The 12,118-nt window shown below is 41.7% G+C and overlaps 1 protein-coding gene across 3 annotated transcripts in view; it reads right to left on the bottom strand.

The window, feature by feature from the left end:
- LOC117412218 (protein bassoon-like) overlaps positions 1-12,118 on the bottom strand; it is a 120,491-nt gene that overhangs the window by 16,327 nt on the left and 92,046 nt on the right. For 2 of the 3 annotated variants that reach the window (XM_058988377.1, XM_058988378.1), the window contains exons 6-10: positions 5,312-7,562; positions 3,916-4,877; positions 1,784-1,880; positions 261-392; positions 93-148 (exon numbers count right to left, since the gene is read on the bottom strand). In XM_058988377.1, the coding sequence (XP_058844360.1) occupies positions 108-148; positions 261-392; positions 1,784-1,880; positions 3,916-4,877; positions 5,312-7,562 (3,483 nt within the window). In that variant the 3' untranslated portion in view covers positions 93-107. The remainder of the gene's footprint in view (positions 1-92; positions 149-260; positions 393-1,783; positions 1,881-3,915; positions 4,878-5,311; positions 7,563-12,118) is intronic. The other variant, XM_058988379.1, reaches the window with a different exon arrangement.

The following is a 12,118-nucleotide window of genomic DNA, read 5'->3' as shown; positions in this document are numbered from 1 at the left end:
AATAATAATAATAATAATAATAATAATAATGTCAGATGATAGTGTACAGCATAGTGTAAAATAAATGATCATCAGTAATGAAAGACACTTACCCACTGCTTAGCTGCTCACCACAATGAAGTAAATTTCTTTCCGAACGCAGACACAGCTGTATGGAGGAAGGTAATAAAAAAATATGTGTTAAGGATGATCATCGCTTCACAAAAAATGAAATAAAAGCAATCAGAAAAAAGACTGTATTGGTAATGGGGGTTGCTTGCCATCTCCTAGTTTGCCGGCCTGCTCGGCGGCCCCCCCAGGTAAGATTTTGGAGAGCACACTCTCGTCTGTCGCTGGCTGTCCAGCAGCAGCAGCGCCCCCCACTCCCCCAGGTCTTGGGACTGCTTTTGAACCTGTGTGGAAACAAAGACACAGCACTGATTGGAGCCGGGGCCAGGCTGGGGCAGATCCTATTGTTCCTTATCCCAGTTTTTTTTATTTTTTTTTATTTGTATTTAACATTTATTTAACCAGGAGTTTAAAGTCTGTTTTTCAAGGGAGACCTGGTCATATAACAAAAAAAACACACACAAACAAATTTAAATGAGCACAACCAATACAAACAAGTAAATCCAATTACAAGAAATAATTTAGGAGCACTGGCCAAAACTAAAACATGACTCGGCTACAGAGATGGACATTTGTTGTTTGAAATCCTTTAAAAGATATAAAAACAGAAAGTTTCAGTTGGAGCTAGAAAAAGGAATGCCTTTTTTCCATATTTCGTACAGACCTGAAAAACTGTCTGAGATATAAGATTGTAAGTACTACTAGAGTTAATTCACAATTATATAAAATGGGCCAGACTGACCCAGGTCTTTACTCCTATACTGGTATGTATCCTGCAGTGTCTGAGATATATCTTTTTTTTCACCAGTTAAAATTTCAATATTTTCAGGTCATTTGGATCAATAGGAGATCAATAAACTCAATAAAGTCATCTTTCCATTTCTCACAAAATCAAATTAAATCCTTCTACATAGTGAGTATTGCATACACGTGTTTATTTATTTGCCAGCATGTGAAAAAGGCCAGAATTGAGTTCCCTGCGACCCTTTTTAACCTCAACTGATCTCCAGAGAGAGAGCGGCCAATTGCAAAAAAATATAGTATTGTTATGAATCCATTGACACTCAATCAATACTATAAACTGATCTTGTACACCTGGAGAGATATGTGTTTGTTCACACATTAGCTCCCAAGCTTACGAGCAATGGTCTGTTTAATTTAGTGTTCACAATAGAATTTTAGAATAGACTCTGGAAACAAATGTAATTCTGACCTCTAAATAGCATAACAAAATTATAAGAAGTTCATTTACACTAATTTTAATTCTTTCAGAACTGCAGGAACTACACTCGAAACTGCAGGACAGTAAACTAATCTAGTATGCTAATATGCTTATCAATGCTGCAAGACACTGAAACAATTTCATTAGTTATCCAAGGGTAAGTCTTTCTGCAATGCCACATAGTGGCTGATTGGATATGTGGCCTGGATAAGCCACTGCTGGATATTAGAGCACTGTAGTGCTTTTAGCCTGGAATTAACTGGATTGGACAGTGCTGGAAAATGCTTGCAGGAAATCTATGGTGTCTTATCCCTGCAGGGTGTACTGTACAGTACTTTGATCAAATCAATCACTTAGTGCTGAAACAGTTAATGTCTCTGTGTCTTTTTGCATGAGGTTCTTCACACCTGGTCTATGACATCTCCTCCGTTTCTTTCAATGGGTTTCACTCACCTATACCAGTTGCCGGGGTCGTTGGCAGGGGTGCTTTAACTGGCTGTTGTGTCGGCTTAGCAGCCAGTTTGGAAGCATCTGCCGATTCCGTCTTCACCTGCAAACACAGAGACAGCGTGAGTGACTGTTGTAGAGCACTATTAGAGAAGCCAACGACAGTTACCCAAAAATACAACGTTACAGAACTAGTAGGGAAGAACTGAAAAGGTTCATTTAAGAGAACTTTCAGTTAATTCCAGGTTTCACAGTTTAGGAAATGCATTCATTTAACCTTTTGCCAGTAAAGCTGGGCACTAATAATAAAAACAGCGGACAGTCGAGACTGGACGCTATATCAAGCAGATATGGTATCTCAGACAACAGTCTTCAGCTCCCGGTGGAAATAAATTCCCAGCCAAAGAGCAGAAGTAACGAATAGAAGTACTAACAAGCTCTGAGACAAAGTATTGCACTGCAGGGATTTCTGAGTCAGACGTGCCAGGTCTGGTGGCTATGAGAGGATAAAAGCAGTGCTTAATTTGTAAAGAAAGAGGTGCCGGGGCGCAAGCAAGAACCACACATTCAAAATCATAACACGCTTATTTGAAAGAGTATTGTACGTACTAGTGTTAGATGTTTACAATCATGTATTCTACATCATATACAAAGTAGTAGTAGGCCTACGTGCAGAAAAATTAATTAAAGGCAACAGCAGGGCACATTTAAAAAAATAAAGCCTGTATACATGTTTTGTTATGGTTTTGCATTTAAATTGTTTAAAAAACAAACAAATTAAAAGCATTTAGAGGACTCCAGAAGGACGACATTGATTTTAAAAAATATGCACCCCAACATTGGTTTGAACTATGGTCTGCACTATTATCACCGATGTGTATGCAACAGAAGCCGCTGGTAGATTACAAAAAAGATTAATTAAACTTAGGCTAGGTAGTTGTTATCTTAGTATGTTTTTATTCTCTATTAATTAAATTATTTTCATTGAAAAAGAAAACCAGATTGTTATTATTTTTATTGTTTTGGTTTAATATAATATAGCAGGCTAATGTTCCTATTGAAGTGGGCTACAATATTTTTTTTTCATTAAAAAGTTGTCGTTGTTCTTTGTTGAAATTAATGTTCAGCTTTCATGTTTTGTTGTGTACTACTCCTTTAATCAAACCAAGTAGTGTAAGAAGTTGCTTGTATCGTTCATGACGTTTTTCGAGTCAAGTAAGCTTATTTGTGTATAAAAAATGACAATAGAATGGCAGCCAGTGTCATCTTACTTACAGGCACGCAAGTTGAAATCGTAAAGTAATTTAAAGTAGGCTACAAACGTGGCAGCGGACTGTCTCTCTTTAGCGTGCACACAAGAACTTGCAGACTTGATACAGCTGTGTTGAAAATTTTAAAATAAAACATTTTATGAGATTTTTAACTAGATGTACCGGGAAATATGACCCTGCAGGTTCCGGAGCTGGGCGAGCGCCAGCACAAATTAAGCACTGGATAAAAGGTGATTGAATGGTTCTCATGCTGTGTTGCCGAGTAGCTCCTGCTACACAGTCAATTTCTTTGGTTTGTTCTGTTTTTTACTTTTTAACATTTTATTCAGGGCCCTTGAACTTCATCAGAAATTAATAAACAATAATTAGCTGTCGAGGGCGGATTAATCATACATAAACTGACCCAAACAAATCTATAACTAGTGTTGCTGCACCCTGTATGTTTTTCTTGTTTTTTTTTCAAACATAATTTCACATTACAAAAACATACTGCAGTATTACGAGAGCAGTGACTTGCAATAGTACTTCAAAAGAGCTACTCTTAAACAGACTCCACTTCTCATCACTCACCGCTCTCCTATACTGGATTCTTGCACATAAACGGCAACAGTGTTCAGTATACAGGGGTGTTTGTTGTGTTAAAACAAGAGAGCCACAACATAGTTGATTTTTTTTTAAATGCTTACAATATACTGCAGCAATGCACAAAGCACAGAGAAAAAATAAGTGAAAAATTTGTAGTAAAAATATTCACTTATGTGTGTGTGCCACATTACTCTCACGTGTTACTGCAGCCTTTTATTTCACTTTTTACTACGGAAGAAGATTTTACAATGAATTCATTGTATGTAACCTAACACTGCTTACCGCTGTTGTCTGCGGAGGGCCTGCTTGTGGACCCCGGGCTGCAGCCTGGCCTGGCTTTGGCTGCTGCTGCTGTGCTTGTACCGGCTGCTGCTGTGCAGGCGCAGGCTGTTGTTGCATCTGCGGTTGCCGTGTCGCTGACGTCTGTGCCTGTTGCTGCTGGGTGCGCTGCGCTTGTTGTCCTGGCTGCTGCAGCCCCTGCTGTTGCTGAGGCGTCGGCTGCCTTCCTGGCTGCTGCTGGGGTGGCTGCTGCTGTTGCCGTGACGACGGTTGCTGAGATGACGGCTGTTGCCTTGAAGATGGCGGTTGCTGAGACTGCATGTCCTGCTTCCGGGAGGACTGCAGTGGCTGTTGGGACTGCAGTGGCTGTTGGGACTGCAGTGGCTGCTGGGACTGTAGCGGCTGCTTCTGTAATCTCTGACCTTCAGAAGAACCATGGTGGTGACTGGTGGGCTGGCGTGAGTAATCTGAAGGGTGGTAACCCTGCGAAGATCTCTGGTCAGTAGGCTGGCTCCTCTTGGAGGAGGATGAAGAGCTTGGCTGCTGCCTGGACTCGTGGCGCAGGGAAGTATCCTTGGGATGCTGCTTGGACGATCTGGAGGACCTGGGGTCTTCAGAGGAATGGCGGGAGGAGGAAGAGTGTCTCCCAGAGTTGGTCCCGTGGTGCCTGCTGTCCCGGGATGTGGAGGAGGAATGGCGGGGCTGGGCGTAGTCATCCTGCTGCCAAAGGTCCTCATCAGGGGGCTCATCGTAGTCATGGTACGTGTGCTTGATATGGTCCCGCTTCTGCGAAGAAGTGTGCCCACTGCTCCCGCCAGTGCTGCTATAGTACCGGGACCTCTCGGAGCGGGATTCCCGTGGTTTCTCAAACCAGTCCGTCTCCTCCTGCCCCAAATGATAGGCTTTGGAAACCAAACACAGATCACAGTCAATCTCCAACTCCGTCGGTGAGTAGGGCGAGCAGACTGAAGCCATGCAAGGAAAATAAAACGGGGCGAACTTTACAACACGCACTGCAATTCTTCTGGGCACAACAAATCAAATATGGACATCAAAACCAAAAAGGACAAAAAATATGACAAAAACAGTTTAAAAATCCACAAGACACAACACGGCACAACACCAGAGATGAACATTTAAAAAAAAAATACAGAGAATATTTATACATATAAAACTGAAGCTGCAGCTCATGACATGCGATAATATATGAAAAAAAAAAGAAAAGAAAATGCAACGTAAAAAGGCACATGCTGGTACAGCCTTGGGCATAGCAAACAGGATAACAGTCAGTTCAGACAGAGCAGGTGGTTATTTCAACGCAATCTTGGCATGCATTTCTTTGGGGGGTGGGGGAAGTTAAGGTGGGTGGGGTTTGGCATTCTCCCCCTTCAGTCTTTACCTTCACTGTCAGACACAGCACAATGCAGATCATCCATGATGTAAGCATCATCAGGCTTGTAGGCGTGGCTTCTGGGTATATCCTTGATGTGATCCTGCACGTCAGGCAGGGAGTGGCTGGAGCCGTATTGATTTCGGCTATCAGGTGGCTCTGACCCTCCAGGACCACGGCCGACACCCATGGGTTTCCCCACAGGGCTTAGCGGGCTCTCTTCCTCAGAGTTCTGGGAGCGCATGGAGGGCCGGCCACGGCTCTGACTTCCCCTCTGGGATCGTTCCATAGCGTCCCTCTCATAGGACTTGCTCCTGTGGTTGCCCGAATCTCTTGAGGAGATCTTGTCCATCCCGTAGCCTGTGGACCTCGACCTCCCGCTGCTGTATATGCGGTCGTCTTCCTCGTAGGTATCCCGGCTAGACGTGCCGTAATACTTCTGTTGATCATAGACATTCTTTTTCAGGCCGTAGGTGATCTCATCCTGGAGCTTCTTTGCCCTGGACATTACGTGGCAGCTGCCCCCAGAGGATGGGGTGATGGTGTAGGAGGCCATGTCAGACTCCACATCCTTGGCTTCTTCAATGGGGGAGAACTTGGAGATCTTCTGTTCCATGCCCTGCTTCCTGTGCTTGCTGCGTTTGGAGGATACCACTGCCGGGGCCAGGTTCTTGGAGGAATGCTTCTGGACTCCCATGCTGGATCCATGCTTGTCGCGTGATGAGGAGTGCTTGTAGTCGTCATAATAATAGGAGGATCCCCCACCCACACTACTGCTGTTGCTGCCCATTCTGCTATGACTGTCACCACTTCTCTGATTGTAGCTGCAGCTGTTCTTACTCCTGCCATGGTGGTCGTACATGTCTTCCTCAGATTCCTCCTCTGCTCTGGAGTAGGAGCTGCCTCTTGTGGAGTTCCCATTCTCGCTCAGCTCATACCGGTCCTTCCCGTAGCGCCCGTTGGAAGAGTGGGTCTGCGTATCGGGCTTGTGCATCTCTGAAGATGTGCCAGAGTTCTCTTTTGTCAGCTCGCTGATGTCGTCGATCATGACATAATTACGGGGAATGTTCTGCTCCAGGTTGGTGTAGACTGATTCAGAAGAGTAGGCAGACGTGGGGCTTCCGACAGCGTTCACCCGGTCTGCCAGCATGGTCTCAGGAGGCTTGTACTGACCATAGTTATTGGCCACAGTGGTTGAGGTGTAGGTGACTTCAGGGACAGTGGAGGTTACAATCACAGTGGGATTGCTGATGACCTCGTAGTTGGTGGGCATTTTCTGCTCAAGGTCGGCCAGGGAGGTCTGCCGTGGCTTCTGGTGAACACTAAGGATCTCAGCCTGCGGTTGGAAAGGTACATTTTGGCCATGCTGGTAGGATGTCTGGCTTGGGTATGTGGTCTGCGCTTGGTAGGACAGAGGAGGCTGAAAGCCTGGGTGGTTCTGCACTCCGAGATCAGGCTGATAGGGCTGGTTCTGGGCAAAGCTAGGTGGCTGAAAAGTGCTCTGTGTGTTGTAAGCTGGAGCTTGTTGATGGGTCTGGAAGGTGTTCTGCTGCTGTGGCTGTTGCTGTGGCTGTTGCTGTGGCTGTTGCTGTTGCTGTAGCATTTGCTGTGGCATTTGCTGTGGCATTTGCTGTGGCATTTGCTGTTGGGTGTTAGTCAGTGTTTGGTACTGGGGAGGCTGAAACCCGGTTTGCTGGTAGGTGGTTGTGCCCAGTGGAGCCGTCTGGGTTGGCTGGTACTGGTAGGTGACGAAGGAGGAAGTGGTAGGGTACTGGGCGGTGGTGAACTCAGAGAACTGATTCATGGGAGCCGTGGTGGGCCTGGTCAGAAGCCCATTTCCTTCATACGTGGTGGCGATTCGAATGTTGCTGAGCTCGCTGTCTGACATGTAGTCGCGAGTGTCTCCCATGCACCTGATGTAGGCCAGCTCCCTCCGTTCCCTCTCCTTCAGCAGGGTGTCCTTCCTCTGTGTGATTCCCAGCTCGAGGTACCGCAGCTTGGCATCAATCTCCTTCTCCTCTTCCTCCAGCTCGGCCTGCTGCTTGCGCAGCTTGGTGGACTCCTGCTCCACCACCTTCAGCTCATGGGTGATGTCTTTCAGCAGACTGGCTTTGGTGACCTGGAACGACCTGGGCCCCACCTTCTGGGGCAGGGTCGGCACATACATCTGAGGAAGCGGTGGGGTGGCGATGGGGAGGTGAGCTTCCTCTGGAGGTGGGCTGGGCAAAGTCCTCTTCACCTTCCTGACCAGGGAGCTCTGCTGCAAGGCCGACAGTTGCAAGACAGGAGAGAGAGAGGATGGATTGATGACACAGGAGATGATCAAACAGAACAAACAGAATAAAAACGGCACCTGATTAAAAAAAACAGTACAATAAAACAAATTGTGTTACCCTGTTAAAAACCAGAAGGTATGACATTTCAAAATGTTATTTCTCTTCATTGCCAAAAGGCATTTTTAAAGTTTCTTTTTTTTCTGCAGTAATTTAACAACTGTACCATCCGATAGCAGCTCTTTTTAACAGATGCTTATTGAAATACGTTAGCCTCTTACACACTTCATTGCTTGAGTTGGTTCCATATGCTGTTGCAGCATGAATAATAATCTAGCATTTTTTTATCATTCATTAACTATGGGCATAAACAATTTGTAAATATGAATTATAAAGATTTAGCTTATCCTTTTCATTATCCTTAACCTTAGCGTACATATGGCATGCTCTGAAAAGAATTAAACAATGTCAATGCTTTTCATAATATGGAAAAGTACTTGGATGATTATGTATACAATTAAAAGTGTTTTCTACAATAGCCATAATCTGTACAGAAGCTCCTGTGGAATTCCAGTTAACAAAGCTGCATCACCTAGGCATTTAGTGTTCAAATATAATTTCATTTTTTCAAGGCTGCATTTACACATTCACCTACAACGGGAAGATATTTCAAGTTATCACTTTATAAGAGTTATTCAAGGTTGCCTGAGTTTGTATTCGGTCTAAAGTACAACATATTCTTAAAACATTTAAAAGTAATATATATATATATATATATATATATATATATAGGGCTTTGGGGTCCCCTTAAGCTCCCAGCAGCAGTAGAATCTTATTATTGTAGTCTGACTGACAACACTTTTCATATCATCTTAACATTTTACCCCAATTTGGCTGTTAAACACATTTCTTCACAACATCAATACACTTCAAGACCACGTCACTAACATACAGGGTGAGATTTGTCAAAGTTCCCGTAGGTGAGAGGAATAAAATACACAAACTACAGAACAGTAGGAAAGCCTCCAGTGAAGATACATCACGTTGATACACCACTAATATGCTAACATCTACCACCTTGCAAATGTTATTGTCATTCAACACATTTTATTATTATTATTATTATTATTATTATTATTATTATTATTATTATTATTATTATTATTGATAAATAAAAGTCAAGAACAACATTCGCTTTAATGCTACAAACAAAAGTGCTCTCCCTTTATAGCACTGTAGTTGGGAGCCATAGTTAAGAGACTGTGCTATTTGTGTTCCACTTTATAATGAGACTGCTAGTGTTAGTGGAATGGCATTATGGGGCAAATGGGAGCCACGACTGTACCGCCTTATAACCTGTTCCGCAGTATAAAGGGCTGCCTTATAAAGGGTGAGCACTGTATTTGCAAATTGTTTGACTATCATCGGTACAAACGACATTTTCCAGCAGAAAGACATTGTCAGTACAAAATCTATTTTCCCTGCCGGGGATGAAAATTTAAAGCGCAGATCCAGGGACACAACCCCATCAAATCGCACCATGCTAACATACTTTGCATGAAATATATTCTAAACAAAGTTGTTAAGGCAGGAGAAAGGCAGACAGAAATCATCAAGCATTAAACATAAATAAATGACCAACAAAATAATTACATATCGTTCTGTACTAATAGTGGCTGGTGACTTTTAAATCAGAAGAGGTACAGCTACAGACCCGTTTTTTCATCAATCTGCCATGCAAAAAAAGGAGCTTCATTAATTTCTTTCTTGATCTCTTCCAGCACAGTAAAGGAAATGGATGAAATCAAGTCATTCTTTATGGTTTTTGACATCCTAGTAAATACGGTTGCTTGTTCAATATCAGCAGCAATTATTTGTGAGTTCCCTGTCGTGCTGAATTTTGCATTACTTTTGAAATATGTGCAGCGCCAGCGTTTCATATTAATTTATTCATAGTCATGATTTCAATGTGAACTTTCGGCATTATAAATTAAATGTACTTTAAAAGAGTATAAAGACACTAAAACACAAAGCAGATCAAGTAAAATTGAAATGAACACAGTAGTTATTGCTTTCCGTTCTGCCTACTTTTCGTTGATATACTTGCTTAGAAATTTCTAGCCTCAGACGGCTCATGTAATTTTAAAATACTGTATGTATTTAGAAACTAAAATTAAAGGTAGAAGCAGTGTTCCATACACTACATGTCTGCCTAATATGAGTACAGTATTAGTAATAATAATAATACTAACACAAATTTGTAGGTCACTAATTTACATTTCAATGTAATATTTTTCAATGACATACTGTATTTGTTTGTTTTTCTAAGCCCAATTGCTTGAACACTGTATTCTACCTTTAAAAATGCCTGCACAAGACAAGCCCAATTAGGACTAATAAGACAATAAAACAGCTGTGTTTAAATATATTGTGTTTTTAAAAATGTTCTACTGTTATGCTGGATTTCTTTTTTTTCTGGTCACTTCAGCAGTGAGCGGGAGGGTTTGAGTTGCTCCTCCAATTAAAACCAGGGATCACACTACGCCACCTGTCATTGCTAGTATAGATAGGAGTTTGTAAAGGAGGCTTGTCTCCTCTGATGAAAAACACTCTCTGGGCTCCTCCAATTAAAACCTGTGCTCAGATCACGTGATCTGCTACTGCTATTACTGTGGTTAATAGCAGATATGAGTTTATAAGAGACTTGCCTCCTCTGAGGAGCCAGAGCTGCTGTTACAACAGACATGTGGAATCTAGAGTTTAGGTTATATATATATATATATATATATATATATATATATATATATATATATATATATACATATTTTCACTTTGAAATTTTAAGGGCCTCCCTTGCCTCCTCAAAGAAGCCTCCACTGATAATTACATTATACACATTGTACAGTAACAACAGCCATATTCAGGTGAAAAGCAATACAATGCTTTGCTTTACTATTAACACATGTCACTGATGTAATGAGTTACTATCTATTGCTATGTGGATTCCTATTATTTTTCAATAAAATGTAATTATTTTTTTATATTACCCTTGTAAGAAGCAATCAGCAAAGTCTTGAAACAATTATTTTAATAGAATGCACTCAATTAATACTCATTAAAAAAAAACAGTCCAGGATCATATAGTATAAATAGAAACCAATATAAAATGTATTCCAAAAATCCATTCATCCATCCATTATCATTAACCGCTTATTCCTTTACAGGATTGCAGTGAGCCGGAGCCTAACCCGGCATACACAGGGCGCAAGGCAAGACTACACCCTGGACGGGACGCCAGTCCATCGCAGGGTGTATTCCAAAAATGTTTGATATAATTCCTGAGTGCAGTAGTCATGAAAAGAAAATCAACAATAACTGAATTCTGCTATCCACAAACAGATCTAATTCTACCACAATGTAATTATTCAAATCTTTACTTACAATAGTTAAGTACTGTACTGTGAACTGATGATGAGGAACAGAATCAGAATCCAGGCATTAACTCTGCAGTCTGAATTTTAAGATCCAAAAATAAACTGTAGTCTAGTTCATAATACTGTCCTTCTTGTTCTTGAAGTATTCTTGAATTGCCAGAATTTCGACTAATGCATTTTGCTACATTTCTGTAAAATGTAACAATACCATACCGGTGTGGGTTACTGGACGCTTCAGCTGAAAATCCTGCATGCCTGTGTATTCAATATAGCAATGCAGCCTGAGAACCTGGGACAAATAGCAACCTAACATAAGATGGGACAGCAGGTAGTACACAGCACAGGTCCTGAAGATTTTTTCTAGGTCACTTTTAAGGATTTGCTCGATATAGACATAGACATGCTGGGTACCTGCTGGCTACCCTCGTCAACAGGAAAGGATTCCATTCTGTGATGTTCTGCTATGCCAACTTTATACCACCTTGTTTTTCCTACAGTACTGTACAACATTACTGTAACAGAAGCCGAATGTGCTGGCCTGATCCTTGCTATATCTTGGCAGTCAAAAAGTCAAGTGAAGTAAAAGGGCTTTTATAAATCTGAACTGTTGTGCACCTCAATTCACTGTATAGGTCTCACAAGTGTCTGTTTGCAAAGCTTACTTCTTAGTCTTGTAAGGTTCTGATAAAATTGAGTTAGAGAAATAGCGATTCTGTGTTTTCAGAGTAGACCCCAGTGCAGCAGGCTAAATTCAAGCCATTGCAGAAATGGTTTGAGACTGAATTTATTAGGTTTCTTTTAGTTACCCTTAAATAACCTTTGAGTATATCCCGCAGTAAGTGCCTAGTTTGAATTGCCTTTTGTACCTGAACTATACTGTGCTGGGATTGGCAACAAACTGTATCTTAAATTGCTGCAAGACAATAGGCATGATTGAAACCACATTGACTGTGACACATCTTGCTTGTAAATGCCAGTTAATGAATGTATTGTTATGAGAACACACTGAAAACATTGAAAAACAGAGAGAGTGGCACATCTCAGACTCTGAAATGACCTCTGAAATGTCAGTGTAACGAGAGGATGAAGAATGCATATACTGTATTTGT

The sequence above is a fragment of the Acipenser ruthenus genome, chromosome 16 (assembly GCF_902713425.1).
Source record: "Acipenser ruthenus chromosome 16, fAciRut3.2 maternal haplotype, whole genome shotgun sequence".
Taxonomy (NCBI): domain Eukaryota; kingdom Metazoa; phylum Chordata; class Actinopteri; order Acipenseriformes; family Acipenseridae; genus Acipenser; species Acipenser ruthenus.
This window is presented reverse-complemented; position numbering and strand designations above follow the sequence as displayed.